Source organism: Camelus bactrianus, chromosome 7 (genome assembly GCF_048773025.1).
Source record: "Camelus bactrianus isolate YW-2024 breed Bactrian camel chromosome 7, ASM4877302v1, whole genome shotgun sequence".
NCBI classification, from domain to species: domain Eukaryota; kingdom Metazoa; phylum Chordata; class Mammalia; order Artiodactyla; family Camelidae; genus Camelus; species Camelus bactrianus.
The window spans coordinates 37,406,766-37,425,736 of NC_133545.1; the positions used below are offsets into that span (position 1 = coordinate 37,406,766).

The window sequence follows — 18,971 nt, forward strand, 5'->3', positions numbered from 1 at the left end:
TGAAATTTTTTTTATGGTTCTATTATTTTCCATATGTGAAGCTTTCAGAATAACTGTTTAGATCTTTCCATAAAGACTTGAGAATTCATTTTGAGATCAGTTGTCCAGAATTGATGTTTTCCTTTTGGCATCAGCTTCATGGGTGGGAACAGCACTAAGCTGTATTTCAGGAGCTCTGGATTCTTAGTCTGATTATGCCAAGATTAGACCTTGACGAATTGTTTAAGTCTTAGATGGCTGCTAATATCCATTTTAATATTAAAATTTTTTTAAACTTTTTTTTATTGAAATATAGTCAGTTTACAATGTTATGTTAACTTCTGGTGTACAGCACAATGCTTCAGTCATACATGAATATACATATATTTGTTTTCATATTCTTTTTCACCATAAGCTACTACAAGGTATTGAATATAGTTCCCTGTGCTATACAGTATAAACTTGTTTATCTAATTTATATATACCAGTCAGTATCTGCAAATCTTGAATTTCCAATTAATCCCTTCCCTCCCACTTCCCCCCTGGTAACCATAAGATTGTTTTCTATGTCTGTGAGTCTGTTTCTATTTTATAAATAAGTTCATTTGTCTTTCTTTTTTTCCAGATTCTACATATAAGTGGTATCCTACGTTATTTTTCTTTCTCTTTCTGGCTTACTTCACTTAGAATAATATTCTCCAGGGCCATCCATGTTGCTGTAAAATGGCATTATTTTATTACTTTTTATGGTTGAGTAGTATTCCATTGTATAAATATACCACAACTTCTTTATCCAGTCATCTGTTGATGGACATTTAGGTTGTTTCCATGTCTTTGCTATTGTAAATAGTAGCGTTAAAATTTTACTATTTAATATAGGCCTTTGTCACTAAAAGTAGTATGTTCTGAAAAATACAAGGAAATATTTTTAGATCCTGTGTTGTTAAGCTAAGTTTTTGAATCAGTCCTGAAGAAGCCTCTCTTAGAGATGCATTTTTAGTTTTATAACAGGAAGATTTCTATTTCCAGGAATTTATTTCTTCAATGAAACAGAGTCCACACTTCTATTTGTGTTCCTTAGCCTCATGAAAGCCTGAGCAGAGGTTCAAGGAGTACTGGGGTCTGAGACTCAATTTGGGATCTGAGTCTGTCCAGCACCCTTTTCCAAAGGAAATTAACCTGGGGGTGGTATATGTAAGAAAGAAGGGAACTTATTTAAAGCTTAGGGCTTTTTCATGGTGCATGCATGTTTGTGTGTGTGTGTGTGTGTGTGTGTGTGTGTGTGTGTGTGTTATTTGAAGATTCTATCTTCTTAGTAGAACATATAACAAATGCTCAGGGTTTTTTTTTATATCAGTATTAGGAGACAAATGTTTGCTTTTGTCACTTCAATTTATTCCACTTTTATGACTGAGCATAGATATCTTGAACTCCTTTGAATAAATGCATTATACAGAGTTGACTTTTTTAAAAATTTATTTTGATTCATTTGAAGCTCTCATTTGTTTTAATAATCCTTATTCAGGTTTTGGATCATAAAAAGATGGCATGTTCAAAATTCAATCCCAGTTAATGCCCTGTAACTTTAGGTTGGCTTATATCTCAGCATAGAAAGAGACTGCTCTGTATCAGTTATCCCATAATGACTAGTATTTAACTCTGCTAAAGTCAACCAGTGGGAACATTCACCCACCACATCCAAGTTAGCCAAGAAAACAAGGGAGCAACATCGCTGCATGCCTTTGACCCTGGCCCTGCCATAGCATTTCTCAAACACCTCCCCTGAGAGCCAGCTCTCTGCTGGGCCCTTGGGGTGAAGGGTGTGCAATGTGAGCTCTGTTATGCCAATAAAGACATACTCGATTTTGCATATTAGGTAGCTGTCTGGGTGGCAGGGGGGGAGATGTGGGAAATCTTTTATATCTGAAAGTAAACTTTTTTGCTCAAATTTCATAATGATAAATTATTATATTTTATTTAAATTACACATGAAAAATACTGCCTTGTTAACAAAGGTATATTAATGATTTATAAGTATTGGGCAACATTTGTTAGCTATGGAAGGGAAGACAGCCATCACTATCATTCCTATGTAGTTTGTAACCAGAAGTCAGGAATCAGTGAGGCTGTCGGAAATGATGATGATGACGATGATAATGACAATACAGTTCATATTTACTGAGCACTTCCTATTTGCTATGTGATTTACATGGATTACACTGTCTGATACTCACTACAACCTTACAAGGTTAATACTGTTTTTGCATTTAAGAAAATGAGGTTAGATAGATGAGATCATTTGGCCAAAGATTAAAGAGCCAGAAAGTAGCAGATTCAGTATCCAACAAAGGTCTATCTAATACCACACTGCCTTTAAAATTATTTTATCCCCCTCCCCTCCCATCCCCACTGCCCCAAATAACAGTCTGGTCTCCCAGAATATGTAATTTCTTACGTTAGGAAATTTAAAGACATACAGCCTTTTGTCTAACCAGATTAACAAATAAAAAATGTTTTTTTTAAAAATAAACATCCTCCAGATGACTTTTTCCTCCATAATTTTAGAAAGGACATTTGAAACACCTGAAGCACTGTATTACTTGTAGTTGTTCTGGTAAGATGTGATTCACAACAATGACTCTGCAGTATCTTGTGGAAATTATCTGCCTGAAGAATGGAAAGGGTAGATCCTAATCCTAAAAGTGAATTTGAAACTGTAGATTTTATGGTTTGTTCTTTGCCTTATTGTAATTTGGCCTGTTTAGCAATATAAGTAGTTAAAATTCAGTACTGTACTTCCCACTTCCTGTTGTAGATAATTTTGAACTCAATGCATAAGTACCAGCCACGGGTGCACATTATTAAGAAGAAAGACCACACAGCCTCATTGCTCAATCTGAAATCTGAAGAATTCAGAACATTCATCTTTCCAGAAACAGTTTTTACGGCAGTCACTGCCTACCAGAATCAACTGGTGAGTGTACCAATCACAATTTATTTCCTGAATAAGATAATGATTTAGGAGATTCTTTTATTTTCTTGGAGAAAAGGACCATCCCAGTACCCAAATATAAGTTCATTTTGGGGAAGGCTATTGAGACTCAGCCCCAGGACCTCCAAGTGTGTTGAGTGACCAAGGCTCAAGGTTATGAAAGTCTGTATTACAACATCTTTTCTAGACTCTTCATACTCCTGGTCAGGTTGTTCACTGCCTACTCTCCCACCCAAACCTGCCCTAGTCTGCCTTCTCAAATTTTCTTCCTGAGAAAATTACCAGCTTCCTTTTCCTCTTCCTGGTAGAGCCTCATGACTTACATAACCATACACTCAATGCTTCATAAAATTTAGAAGTTCAGTTTTTCTCCTAAATTAGCACATAGTCTAACCAACTGCCCAAACTACTAATATATTTGCTATTTTGTGAGGCTTATTCAGCTGTAATTTAGATGAGATAATTCTAGTAGAATAATTTTAAATGCCTCTTTAGATTATAAACTGTACTATGTAAGCAGTTGTGTATTTAATTAACATCAAGGCATCTAATTTATAATATTGAGTTATATATTTTTCTACTGTCTGTTGTACATTGTATTTAAAATTTATGCATTTCTTCATCCATAAGGTTTTGTCCAAGTCAATAAATATTTATCAAAGTCTTGCTAAGAACTGGGTACTGTTAGATACTTCCCCATGTATCCTTCTTTCATGATCAGTGTAATCTTGAAGGCTGGGGGTAATAGTAACATTCTTTAGTGAAGATGTTGAAGCTGAGAGATAAGTACCTTTTCTACAGTGTGAAAGGACCTGAAGTAGAATTCATTTTGATATACTGTACTTTGGTAAAAGGAACTCACATTGTCCGTTTACTTGACAGATTCAGTTGTTTGTAGCCTCTCTGGGTTTTGTATCTTGCTTTTATTTGATTAGTTATAGGCAGCCAGGACTCTTGCTCTCCTCATGTCTTGATGTTGTTATATTTTGGATTCTGAGTGAATAGCTGTTAGGTGCTGCCTGATAGATGGCTCAGAGTGCAGAGTGGGATTGTCAACCAAGGGGGGATGGTGTTGAGTCTCTCAGGAAAAGCAAGAAAATGAAGCTGAACGCCTAGGTAGCCCCACACAATGAGGAAATGGGAGCCAAGGGAAGGGATGTGGAAACACGGCCAGAGTGGGTATGTGTCTGTAAGGCATAATCACCTATAATCTCCTTACGACTTTGAGTGGATTTCACTTTACCACTGTGGCTGCCTGTAAACTGGGGCTAAGGACAGCCTGGACCATCTTAGAGAACTGCTGTGACAGTCAAATGAGATCCTGTGCATAATCATGCCTTCGGAAACTGTAAGGTACTCTATCAATAAGGCAAGTGCTTACTATTGGACTGTCTCTGCAATGTCCAAAGAGGACTTGTCACCATTTGGATTTTTAAATGTTAGTGGCATATTTTTAAATGAGATAAAGGAATGCATAAATGTTAAAATGCTAATCATCTCTAAGTAAAAGCTAAGTACTATGACTTTTTAATTATCCCTGAGATAACAACACAGGAGTGGCAACTTTCAGAAAATGCCCAAGCTAAAAATTTGGGTACAGACTGGAGCCCACAAAGGCCAAAAACACTAGTGCTATTTCTCTTAGAATCTGGGACACTGACATCAACAATCCCATTTTTTTAGTTTATCTAAGGACACGTGTAATATAGATATCACAGGTTCAGAAAAGATTCTTGAAACATTTAATTTTCACCAACTGAATTTGTAGCTTTTATACTATAAAAGCTATACTATAAAACATTAGATTTATACTAATGCAAGAAACCCTGATGTTTGAGAATGAAATAAAAACTTGTCATGTGGAAACTTCATTGCTTTTATCAGAATTCTCTGTAAAGAGAACCAAAGCAAGAATAGGTAAATTGGGTTTTTTAGTGAAAATTACAGACAGAATGAAATTAAGGGAAGTTCTAAGTATAATACCTCAGATTTGGTTTAACTGGTGAAGGAGCAGTCCTCAATAAACATTGGCAGGACCTCTCATATCATGGTGCACTGAAATAGGAGGTTATTACCTACATGTTTATAATAATAGCTGATATTTGGGTACTTACTACGTGCAAGACACCATTTAAAGTGCACTGTCTTATTTAATATTTACAATGATATTATGAGATAGAAACAAGTTTTTTTAAATTGCATTTTACTGCTGAAATAATTGAGGCATGGAGTTAAATAACTCATCCAATGTGATCTTGCTGCTCCCATCACAGATCTGAATCCAGCTGGTTAGTTTTAAAAGTCAGTGTTCTTAACCTCTAAGCTTTAGGTGCCTGGTGTCCCCAAGAAAGCAGAACTTCATCTCCTCTCAGCTCATGACCTTGATGGACTCAAGAAAGCCTTTTTAGAGGGTTTCATCTCTTTATGTTCATTTCTTTTCCTATTCAAGTCCTCACTGCTTACCTGCTGTGTGCAGGGAGCTGTTCACACTGATAGCAGCCAGTGTGGCAAGATGGTAAGCATCCTAAACTGGCAGTCAGAATAACTACTGGCATTAGCTGTATCTAATAGGAGCCATATGCTTTAGTGACATTATCTCACTGAATTCTTTTGTTCCCACTCAACTTTTTATTTAGAAGATTTTCAAATATCCAAAAGTTAAACAAATGGTAAAATGAACTACATGTATGCTCCACACAGATTCAACACATAACATTTTTCCATATTTGCTTTACCTCCCTTGCCCCCATTTCTCAATCTCTATTTGTATACTTTCCCCCTTCCCACAATCACTTGAAACTAAGTTGCATGCATCGTGATAGTACTTGTAAGTACTTGTACAAGTCTAGACCAACATTAAGATTATTTTGTAAGCACAAATCTTGATCACATCTAAAACTGAGCTCATATGAAAAATTCCAGGATGGACCAACAAATATCTTTTTAACTTTTTTTCCCACTCTGAACTAGTATCTACCTAAGGTTTGTGGTTTGGATTTACTACTTTTAATTTAGAAAAATTTCTCTACATTTTAAATCAGTATCTCATTTAATTCTGACACTAATCCCCTGAAGAAGGCCCTATGAGCCCCATTTGTGGATGAAGAAACTGAGGTTCAGAGTGATTAATATGCTTGCCAAAGGTCACAAATCTGGTAGGTGACAAAACCATAATCTGAATCTTAATTCCTCCTTTTTGGTGGCATCGTGCTAGACTGCAGGGCCAAGAAAGTGACCACTGACAGTGTCAAGTTTGGGAAACTGAATTTGAAAATGTTGCAAGATTAAAATAGGTTAAGATACTAATAAATACACATCTCAAACTAGTTGCTCCTCTTAAAAAAGTTTATTTCAAATTAAGGTTATAAACGGGCTCAAAATCCATCTATCAGTAGTGTCAAGCTAGCTTTCACTGAATCATTAAGTGTAATGATAAATATAATTCGTATACCATTTCATTGCTAAATAACCCTCAATAGAAGTGATTAAATTCAGAAGGAATTTTGTCAATAGATCCTGCACTGAGTTTGAGTGTATGTATTTCAAATTCAAGTAATAGTCAAAAATTTGATTTGGTATACTAACAAGCCAGTCTTGCAAATGGTTTATAAACCTCATAAAATCAATTGAAATTCATGTTCAATAAACATATGTGGCATGAATAAATCAACTTGGGGGTTAGTATTTTCATTAGTCTTATACAATTTTCTAAAGTTATCCTTTATTCTTTCTAGGCCTCCCCACATTTATTGCTTTCTCACTGCTGTACCATGCTTGCCAACTGATTTACCTATAACAAGCATATAATAAAATAAATATATAGGAAATAAACAAATTAAATATGTACCTAATCTTTCCATGCTCAACAAAGAGCAAAGAGAGAAAGAAGATTTAAAAGTTCACATTAGGATCAACTTTATCACTCTTAAACTTCGGATAGGATGTTATTTTCATGTCTATTAAAAGTAAAATCAAAGTTTCTAATAGATTTGTGAAAAAGCTTCTCATTTATTATGTTTGGTAGTTTTATTTATAAGTAATGAAAATGGGACATTTTTCCCCCCTAGTTTTTGCTATTTTTTCCCTCTGGTTTTTGTGAGGAAATGAGCATTTCTTTACATTATTAGATTAAAGCTAAATACATTACACTTTCAACAAACTATTTTATAATTTAAGATTTAAAGGTCATACATTGTTTTTGAGCAGGCAGGCCATTGCTGTAGAGTTGAAGTGTAGGTCAGGTTTCATTTTTAAATGCCTTTGGACAGATCTTTTCCTGATAATTGGAGAAATGGTCTCTGAGGGCCAATTTCACCTTGTAGCTGGGAACCCTAGCTGGATTCAGAGTCCAGTGATATCACATAGAATGATAACTACTAGAAAAAGTCCCTTTCTCTTTGGTGTAGCTGGCAGTGTCAAAATCTGCTCTCCAGTTATGCACACATTTATCTACAGATAAAGGAGATGCTGAAAGAGTGAACTTTTTGGTTAGGAAATGCATTATATTCTATGTCATTAAGATAATACATGAAGAAAACAGGGTGTATTTTGACCGGAATTAGTCAGTGATTTGCATAAATGTAGATATACATGAAACTGCCGGATTTGTTAAGCACATACTGCCATCCTTGTTAATGCTTTTCCCTCATGAAATGAAAAACACTGTTGGTTTTAAAATTTATTATTGAATTATAATACCATACTTGTGATTTCACATGGGTTCTCTATGTATTATTTTTGGTAGTTGACTATTTTTGGATTCTTCTTTCAGTTTTACCTTTGAAATGGGTGATTTTGTTCAACAGTGTTACAAGCTGCAGGTATTCTATATTAGGGCACAAATAAAATGATGTTCAGCTGAAATCACTGTGTACAACTCAGCTCTTTTCTCTCATCAGTTCTCAAATATGTAACTTTTTAAGTTCTCCCAAATTTCATAAAGGGATGTAAAACTATGTCTGCAAAAATGAATTTCTTTCTGTGTTACTGCTGACTTTTATTTAAATATCCATGGAATAAAATCTATGCCTAACCTTTTAAAAATACACAATTACCTAGAATGTTAAAACTTTGCTATTTAAAAATTACTTTGCCTTAAAATTAGGAAACAAAATGAAACACTTTTTATGTAAACTCAAGAAGAATTTCACCTAGTCTATAACTGGTAAAAATATGAAATCATATCTCAGACTGCTTGTTCCTGAAGCAAAGTTCAACAAACATTTCCAGGGTGCTTACTGTTGACACCCCAATAGATTCAGAGTCTAGTGGTATCACAGTGAGCGCAGTGGGCTCATTAACAAGTTTAACCCATGGTCCCTGTGTTGCTAATCAATACTCCACAAAGTCTGTTCAAGACTGCAGTGTTAGTTCAGGGCCCCTATACAATTTTAGTAATAAGACATCCATTCAGCTTTTTTTCCTCTGATTTCCAAAAGTAATTATTTTCCCTGGAATTAGATTAAATGGTCCATGGAGAAAGTAAATGCCTGGTTATTATCTTGAGCTCCTTTTCTAATTAGCACACTAAAGGTAAATCATTGCTGTGACCAATTGGTAAGTCTAGATGTATGAATGCATCATGTACTATTCTTGAAAGTTTCCTACAGTTTGAAATGATATCAAAATGTAAAGAAAAAAGTAACCATTGATACTCCTAGGGATTATGAAAGAGGGATTTAAAAGATAGTGGAAAGAGAAAATTCTAATAAATTAAAGAAAAGTCCAAAGAAATCTGAAAACTTGCATTGAATTTGATTCACTTCATCAGAGTTAATGGCAGCAATATTAGATATGGTAGTGACACATCAATTGAACACCACACACACACACCTTAAGAGTATTTAGTCTCTACGACGACTCCACAATCATATTCTGAGCCAATTAATCTTTGCCTTTTGGAAATACGAAGAACAACAAATATGATTTTCAAAATCCTTTTCAAGGACAAAGCAGATCAAAGATTTTTCTTTAATTATTGTAACATAATACTTTCTATTCTTCTAGTTTATAAAGAATCAGACAAAGCTTGTTGTGGTTCACATTTTAGAGGGATGGCTGTAAAAGGAGTAAACATTCAAAATTAGTTTCTCCAAACATGTCTGCAGAAAATTTTATCCATTGGCAAATCCATTCACTTTCTAATTTTATAAATGAACTTACAGGAATTAAGCTTGAAAGAAGCCTTAACTCCACAGTTTCAGTTTGAAACTTTCATCTGGGTTTGGTTCACTCTTAAAGTCACTAATTTTGCAGTGGATGTGACGCCATCCTCTTTTGTAGCACTTAAATCATTTCCAGTTCTGGTAAGCTGTGTATCCCTCTGCCTGCTCCTTGGAATTTTAAGCTCCATTAGGGCAGGGACCACATGTTCTCATTTTTGTTGATGAATTATTGTGAAAGTGTTTTCATGAACTATAAAGCACTTTTGAAATCTGAAGTATTTTCATTTATAATTATTCAATAGAGACAATCAAAGAAATCCTGTCTTTGAGGATTTAAAAATCTTGTCGTTTTATAATCTTATAATATATTGATTGCATGAGCCTTAGGAGATGTTTATAATTTATTTCAAACAAATAAAAATTTTTGCCTTTGCCCTGAAAACTGACCTTCAATAACAAATCCTAGTCTGAAAGAATGGCTGAAACAGGCTTTGCCCTTTAGAAATCCATGTCCGTTAAAGGGATGGCTGAGTGTGAGAGAAGTTTCCCTACAAACTGTTGTTAGCCACACATTAGGGTTCAGCGGTTTCTGTATATTTCTTTCCATGCATACCCAAAGTCCTGTTGCTGTCCATTAAGAGAAAGTTTCTTACTTATCTAACTTATTTCCTTTGCTGTTTACCATTCTCCATTAACTAAGCTGAAAAGGAAATTGGCAACTTTATTTTTTGGCTGCTCTAGAGGGAATGTTCATGGGCTAAAAAATGAGTATTTCTGAGGTACTGTTAAGTGCCCTTAGAAACTAGTACTATCAAAGAATCAGTCTTACAACTTGCCAGTGTTAACAACAAGTGCAGTCTCTCTGGTCAGGACAGTGCGGGAAGTTCTATTTAAGTGAGGTAAATAGCTTCCTTGCAGACTGCATATTGGTTAACTCATATTAAGAAGACTTGAAAAAATGAATTTCTTTTATATTGACAAAAGCAATTCTTTAGGTGTTAATGGTTTAAAATTAATAGCTACACTGATCAAAGGAAAAGTTGCTTATCTATTTTTGATTCTGTTTACTCCTTACTCTGAAAAAGGAGGGCATACCTCTCTCAACCTACAACTTCTTTTTCAAGTTAAGACTATTCTCTCTCTCTCCCTCTAAAGATTAATGTAGGTTCTTGTTTTGATACAAATGAGATACGACTCTCTTTAAAGGTGTCTGTGGTTCTAATTCTAACTAGCTGTGTCCTAATTCTCTTCTGTTCCTTTCGGCTCTAACACTCAGGAATTTTTCAAGTCAATATCTTTTAATTAGTGTTTAAAAAATCAATCAATCTATCTATCTATCTATTCACTTTGTAACCTAATGTATTTTTATTTGAAGATGCAGTGCATATATTTTGATGGATCTTTCTACATTAATAATACATTTGGGATTATGACTAGTACAACATAGATACTTAATACTTCAGACTATGATTCTTATTAAGAAATCTTTTTTTCCACATAAGCATAGAGTCTATAAATAACATTGTATAGGAGGATAACAAAGAGCCACTAATATGATTCTAATTTAGATAGATGAGAAGGGGAACAGGAGTAAATTTATATTCTGAAAGCTTTATATCATGAATTTAGGTCATGTATTTCAATATAGTATTGAACATGAAGTATTATTGTGATATCCATTATGGTATATATAGGTGCCCATGGTATTAACAAATGAGGCTGCCTAGTTAGCATGAGGCAACGTTCTTTTTTTATTACCCATACCCACCAATGCTGACCTTCCAGGCAGCTTCCCTATTCCCCAGTGGAGCCCTAGCTTTTCTCTTCTTTCTTAAATACTTCACACAGCAGCCACTCTATTCATGAAAGGCCCCCGTTTCCAACTGCCTCTATCAATTGGCCTCCAGCATGTCCTTAAATACTTCCTTTTCTCTAAGGCCTTCCCCGACCATCCCACCCAGTTTAGCCCTCTTGTGAACTTCTCTACCAATTTCAACCTTTCTCACAGCACTGAGAGATATTAAGATACACCTGTGATGCCATGGTGGCAAGTGAACAAACTTTTTATCCCTGATTTATTTCCTTGACCTCAGAAATGATACTGTTTTGTTGCCCATTCTTCCCTTTCCAGATAACCAAGCTGAAAATAGACAGTAACCCTTTTGCCAAAGGATTCCGGGACTCCTCCAGGCTCACTGACATTGAGAGGTAATGAGAATTTTCTGTTTACTTTTTTGACCAGATAAGATAAAGAGAAGCACGAGTTTGTAAGAACACACTCCTTCCAGTGCCAAAGAACACCCTTGCTGTCAGGTCCGCACTGTTAGTAAATACTCTGTATGGTCTCTAGTTCTCTGCCCCACCTTCCCTTCCAGTTGTAAACTCCGTAGACAGATAAGCAACTGCTCAAGCTTTGACAGCTGCTGCAACTGGGTCTATTCTACACTTGAATTCTGAGTGAAGCGGTTTCTTTGGTCAGGACATTTATTCAACTGTAAAATATAGGCCTTCTTTGTTATCAAAGACTCAGTCCTCTTGATGACATTAAGCTTCAGGACTTGAGTGGCAATCTGCAGAGAAACAGAATCTTAATAGCTTTTGCCTTCTGAAGTAGATATATCTGCTAACAGACTATAAAGGTAGTTTGGAATTTTGAAACAAGGAGAGGTAATATAATTCAAGGCAGATATTTTAACCTATAGAGTGGACTGCTTATATTTAATAGGAGAGCTGTCAGACTTAAAGGTCTCAGGACCTTTAAGAAGGCAAGTGACAATCAGGTGCGTATAACTTACCCCACTTTTTACTTGATTAAAATGGTTCACACAGTGTGAAACCATCTATGTGATGAGTAACGGCTATACTGAGATCCACAGTTTGCCCAATATGAATGTCAAAAATGCTTTTTTCAAAGAGAAGATTTTTCAACTAAAAATCTAACTGATTACTTGTATCCCTTAAACATACGTAAAATTCTGTCTTGGGTTTTTTTGGGTTTTTTTGGTCAGCACATCTAAGTTCTACTCTCTTTGCAAATCTGAATTATACAATACAGTGTTATCAACTATAGTCACCATTTTATATGTTAGATCCTCAGACCTATTCATCTTCTGTATTTATTTATTCTTTTATGTGGCCTGAAATCTTTACTAACAAGTGGGGTACCCTAGCCATCAGCCCTCTGGCGTATTTTATCTCCAAATCTTTGTGTGATTTGCCTACCAACTACCTCATCTAAGACTACTTTTAATAGTCTTAATAAACTACTCCTAGAGTAAAAATAGCTCCTTAAGTAGCTCATGTGCTCGTGAGATACAAGTACCCAGACTGACTGCCCTTTAGAACGATGGATTTGACAATGCATGCAGCCACATTTTCCTCTTATTGAATAAACATCCTGATGTGGGGAACATTCACATGTACATGAAGCTAAGAAGCTTTCAATGGTCTGAGGGCCAAGAGAGCATCTTATGTGACTAGCTGGAAGTTTGCAAGATGACCTAAGTAGTGTGAAACTGGCCAAGGGTTTTGGATTTCATTTCCAGATATTTAAGTCTGAATTTTTCCTAAACAGCCTTTGGGGATAGGACAAATCAGATCAATTGATCTTTGGAGACCTAAAGAAATTAAATTAGTCTGGAGTCAGTTACTGCACTAAACCATCTAGTAATTGAATTGCTCCTTGTAACTGATTGAAAACAGCCCTATCTGTAACAATATAGAGAGCTTTTTAAAAATAAGAGATCTGAGAGAAAAACACATCTTTTTATGACATGATGACAGAAATTGCACTTTTCTAACCTAATTGAATACGATGTTATAAATATGTGACCTTAATGATTTCAAGTTTCCTGTTCCAGATTTACAACTACTGTGTTGGACACCCAAACAAAAATGCCTTTAGGACTATATCTGTTTGCCTTACACCTGTAAACTCACACTGTTATTCTTTCTACAATTGCACAAGCTTTGGAGATACTCTAAAGACATTCTGGTTTTCCTGCTTTCATTTTATGAGGTTCCATTCAGCTGAGTGTCTCACATATTCATGTATAGCCTTACTCTCAGGGACAGCATCTCCCTCATTCGTAAAAGGAAACTCATTAGCAAAAGTAGAAGGTACTTTCATTAGATGCTTTGCACATATACCTACAATGGACAGCTAAAAAGCAAACCAAAATCCCATAGGGATTTCTTAATATAATCTAATTTATAGTTATTTAGTTCAGGGAAAGAATTATCTGCTGGTGCCATATAATAAATAACCTACAGACAGTCTGTCAGTTGGCATTTTTCTTTTTTTACTTGGTTGGGGGAGGGGCACTTTGTATAGTAAGCGAAGTCACGGTGTTACCTCTGAGAAAGGAAAAATGACTAGGAGGGTTTTTAAATGTTGAAAATTAAGTTTCTTCTGTTAGGCTGTTTTGTTTGTTTTGTTTTTTACAAATAGAGTTCATGCTCACTGCAGAAAAATACTGAAAAGAAAGAAAAAGAGCATAAGAAAAGTAACAAAATCCCATTCACTCAGCGATAACCACTGGCAAAAACTTACTATATATTCTTCCAGATACTTTCCTATGCACATACAAACATTTATTTCCTTTAAAGATTACCACACATACTATTTTTAGTCATTTTCCTGTTAATATCAGTATGTCTGTAGTATAACTTTCTAATGGCTGCCTAATTTTCCATTGTGTACAATAATTTACTTGTCCAATCTTATATATTAGTTATTTAGGTTTCCCACCTTTTGTTATTACAAACAGTGCCAGGAGGAAAAATGTGTATCTTTACATGTATTACTTACTATTACCATAGATAAATACTAACAAAAATGCTAGGTAAAAGGGTATACATTATTTTAACCGTAATGTTATTTTTAATTATTAAAAATTGGGGAAAACCTAAATGTTCAACAGTGGTAAAATGGCTTAATAAATGTTTATAGTCATGTGATGGGGTTTTTAAAAATTGTGGTAAAATACACATTTTGACCATTTTTAAGTGTATTCATTCGGTGGCATTAAGTACATTCACAATGTTATGCAACCATCACCATATCCATTTCCAGGTTGTTTCCTTCGTTCCAAACAGAAAATCTGTACCCATTTAACAACAACTCTCCACTCCTCCCCTCCCCAGCCCCTGGTAATGTCTATTTAACTCTGTGTTTAGGTACTGCATTTAATGGAAATATATACATGTTTTAAAGGCTCTTCATACACACTGCCAAGTTTCCTTCAAGAAAGGTTGTCCATGTCATGGTCAAAAGTGTCCACTGCTTTGCACCCTTGGCAAACAGGATGATCATCTTTTCATCTTTGCCAATTTGATAGGTGAAAATTTGTATTTTTCTTTTTGTATGACCTGTTTTTCTTTTTGACCTGTTTATGTCCTTAGCCCATTTTTTTTTCTTTTGGATTGTTTATCTTCTCTCTTACTGACCTATAAAAGCTACTTATGTATTAATATTTTTATTGTTCATATATGTGGAATCATTTTACCCGTCTGAAATTAGCTTTTTACTTGTATTTTTGATAAAAAGAATATTTCATCACCAAATCTATTTGTTCTCTTTATGATTTTGATCTTAAAAAGATATTCCCTAAAGTTACATAAATATGTAAATATTAGACTACAGATTTTTTATCACTTTACTGCTTTCTAGGTTTCTAGGTTTTTGTTTAAATATTTAACTCATGCAGTATTGGTTTTGTATGAGATATAAAATAGACACATCATTGTGTATTTTTTGTAAGTGGCCCTAGCACCATGTATTTATTAATATATTCCTTTCCCACTTATTTATAATTACCTCTTTATCATATACTTAACTAATAGTATATGATAAACTATTACCTATAGTAGTTTTTACAGACTTGTTATCAATCTGCCAATATTGTACTGTTACAATTTTTGTAAACTGATACAATACATACATATGTGATGATAGTTAGATTTCTGATATGACAAACTCCAAACATTTTTACATGTCATTTTCAAATTTTCTTGCCATTCTTTGACATATATATGCTTCCAGTCTTTGCAATCATTTTGTCATTAGAATTCTGATTGGGCTTGTATTAAATTTATATAATAATTTGGGGGAGAAAATTAATATCTGTAAGTATTGAGACTTCCTTCTAGGAATATGTCATATGTTTACCTTTTTTTTCATATGTTTATCTTTTTACTGAAACCTCTTCTTATATTCTTTAGAAGTTTTGGTATTTTTAAATATTTAAGTCCTGCACATATTTTCTTAGGCACATAGCTAGATTTACTAGAGCTACATTGTCCAGTTCAATAGCCACTGGACACAGATGGCTAGTGAGGATTTGAAATGTGGCTATTCCACGTTGAGATGCACTGTAAGTACCAAAACAAAGACAAAAACAAAAACAAAAAACAAACAGTGATTTTGAGTGTTTAATATGAAAAAAGACTGAAAATATCTCAATAATAGTTTTAAAATATCGATTACATGTTGAAATAATCTTCTGCACACATAAAGGGTTAAATAAAATATTAAAATTAATTTCACCAGCTTTTTTTAAATGTGGCAACTAGATGATTTAAAATTACATATGTGGCTCACATTACATTTCGTTTATCTAGCCTGTACTAGAGGGTTTTTTTGTGGGGAGAGGGTTTTTGAAAACAGAATTTTTAATTAGAACTCTGTCTAGTTTAGTCTGTAAAAGGCTATTGATTCTTGTATGTCTTTGGCATTCTGCCATTTTACTGAACTTAAAAAAATCAGCTTTAAAAATTTTTCCTTTTAGTCTTGAGTTTTCCACTTAGATTGCTATATCATTTGCAAAATGATAATTTTATCTTTTTCCTTCTCGCATTTATGCTTTTAACAATGTCGTTTTCTTGTTTTATTACACTGACTAAAATTTTCAGGACTCCATTAAAAAGTTAATGATAATAGTTAGCATTTTTCTCTTGTTCTTGACTTATTTAGTAATGCCTCTAGTGCTTTATCATTATATATGGTTTCTGTTGGCTGTTGGTTTCAGATTGATATTCTTTATCATACTGAGGAATACCCTTCATGCCTAAATTAAGAATCTTTTTGTTCTGAATATTAATTGACTTTATATTAAATGCTCTTTTAACACCCACTAAGACAATTTTAATTATTTTTCTACTTTTAAATAACAATATGATTAATTCTAGTCATACTGTCTATGTTGTGCCTTCCTTGTATTCCTGGATTACATCCTATCTGGATTTTATCTCTTGTTCTTGTAATACATTGCTGGATCTAACTTACCAGTATTTTACTTAAGACTTTTTGTATCAGTCTTCATAACAGAGACTTCCTTTGTTTCTTCTTTCCTTCTCTGTCAGTTTTTGGTATCAGGTTTCTGCTAGTTTGTTTGAATGAACTGACACTTTTTTCCTTCTTTTTAATTATTTGATCAGTTTAAACAGCAAAGAAGTGATAATTTATAATCTTGTACATAAATTCATCTGGATGCAGTACTCTTTTGAGGAATAATTTAACTACTTTCTTAGTTTGTTCTGTAGTTTATCAGTCAAGTATTTACATTTACTTCTGTCCCATTTAATGCCTGACTTGAGTTCTACTGTTTAATCTTATATAACTATACCTTAATAGTTTTTGCTTTTTTTTAATTTGCCTCTTAATTTGTAACAGTCTTTATCACTGCAGCCAACAGACCCTGCTTACTCTTGCATTATCAAATAAATATCCTGACATTTCTTTCATTAAGTAAAACATCTTTCTCATGATGCCATGTGTCTCCTGAGTTACTGATTCTCCCAGTTTTCTACTCCTTCTTATAGTAAAGTGCCTTCAAAGGATTTGTGTGTGTTCTCTTCTCAATTCCTCTCTTCTCTTTGAGTCTTCTACCCTGCCTTTTAGACCTTCTCCCCTACTACTCCACCAGTGACCTCCCTATTGCTAAGCCCAATGGTCAATTCTCAGTACTATCTTCCTTCACCTATCAGCAGGGTTTGACACTATTGTTTATTCTCTCTCTCTTTCCTCTTGGCTTCCAAGACCTCTCACAATATCTGGTTTTTATTCTACTCCATTGGTCATTCCTTCTCCATCCCCTTGTTGGTTCTTTCTCTTGTCCTCCGTCTATAAACAGTTATGTGCTCCAGGCCTTAGTCCTTGGACCTTCTCTCAGTCCATATCTCCTCCCTCAGTAATATAACCCAGTTTTATGCCTTTAAATGCCATTAAGTGCTGAGTACTATCCAATTTATGTCTCTGGTTCTGGCTTCTCTAGAGTCAAAGACCTGGCTGGCTGTTTCTTTTACTTCTCCCTCTCCACTAGGGGTACCACAAGTTTAACACATCCACAAGAGGATGTTCAACCACACTTTTCTACACCTGTTCTGCTTAATTCCCTTTTCAACTGCATCCTTCCCACTGCTCCAGCCAAAAGCCTGGGAGTCACCCTTGGCTCCTCTTTCTCTCTCACTTCCCTTATCCAGTCAACTAATTCTTCAAACTATATCCACAGGAGTCCAACTACTTCTTACCATCTCCACTGCTACTATTATCATCTCTTTCCTAGATTATTACATTAATTTTCTAATTGATCTTTTTACCTCCACTCTTACTACTGTTAAGTCCATTTTCAGTTCACCAATCAGAATGATCTTGTCAAAGAAAGAAGTCAGACCACATCCATCTTGCTCAGAGATCTCCAATGACTCACCTTCCCATTCACAGTAAAATCCAAAGTCCAGACAATGCCTGTAAGATCCTATATAATCTGATCCCAGCCCTCCCAGTTATCTCCCTGAACTCAGCCGTTGTCTTGCTCACTTTTCTTTGAACATGCCCAGGCCCATCTCAGCATTAGGGCCTCTGTACTCACTTACCCTCTGCCTGGAACATGCGGCCCCCAATATCTTACTGGTCCAAGGCTTTGTCTTTTGTTTCCTCTATATCCCCAGAATCTAGTGCCTGGTACACAGTAAACATTCACCTATTTGTTGAGTAAATAATGACGTGTCTTTTTAAAAATAGCATGCAGAATATATGTATTTTTAAAAATTTGTCTGAAGGTCTTTTAATAGAAAGGTCTTTTGTTTTATTAGAAAAATTGAATCCATCTCCAAGTATTACAACAACTGATATGTTTGGTATTGTTTCTTTTTAACTGTTTCTGCTTTCCATTTAGTTCAGCTATTTGTTTTACCTTTTATTTTCTCTTCTTATCTTTTGTTATACTTATCAAGTACCCCCTTTTATTATGGTTAACATTCCACAGTTACCATGTGTCAGGCAGTGACATACAGTTTACACATTTTATTTCAGCTATTCTTCAAAATACTTCTATGATAAAGAATGATTATCATCCCTATTTTGTAGATGTAATATAGCTGAAGCTTAAAGAGATTAATATTTAATGCAAATTCACATGATTTGTGACAGCTGAACTTCACACCCAGGTTAGTCTGTTTGAAACCAAAGTCCTTTCTCTAATGTTCATTATATTTCTTTTTAATATAATTATGCTTTTAAATTCTGAAAGACATAATTGTAAATTGATATTTCTCTGTTATTGTCAGGAATGAAATTACACATAGAAATTCTTTTTTTGTTAAATAGGAGATACTTAGTATATGATTCTTCCTTGTACTGCCCTTCCTTCAATCCATACATTTGGGATTTCAAATCCAGATTTTTATTCATGAACCTTCTTTATCTTCTTTTTCAATTATTCTTCTTAATGTTAATGTAAGGATCATAATACATCAACCACAATCATTTAAACTTAATTCTAATCACACTCATTTCATTCTTTAATGCTTATTTCTTCTATTATACTCTAAATACT

General features: G+C 34.4%; 1 protein-coding gene across 1 annotated transcript in view; it reads left to right on the forward strand.

The window, feature by feature from the left end:
- Positions 1-18,971, forward strand: part of TBX20 (T-box transcription factor 20) — a 47,994-nt gene that overhangs the window by 10,622 nt on the left and 18,401 nt on the right. Inside the window, exons 5-6 of the mRNA XM_010955388.3 lie at positions 2,795-2,953; positions 11,267-11,343. Of these exons, the coding sequence (XP_010953690.2) occupies positions 2,795-2,953; positions 11,267-11,343 (236 nt within the window). The remainder of the gene's footprint in view (positions 1-2,794; positions 2,954-11,266; positions 11,344-18,971) is intronic.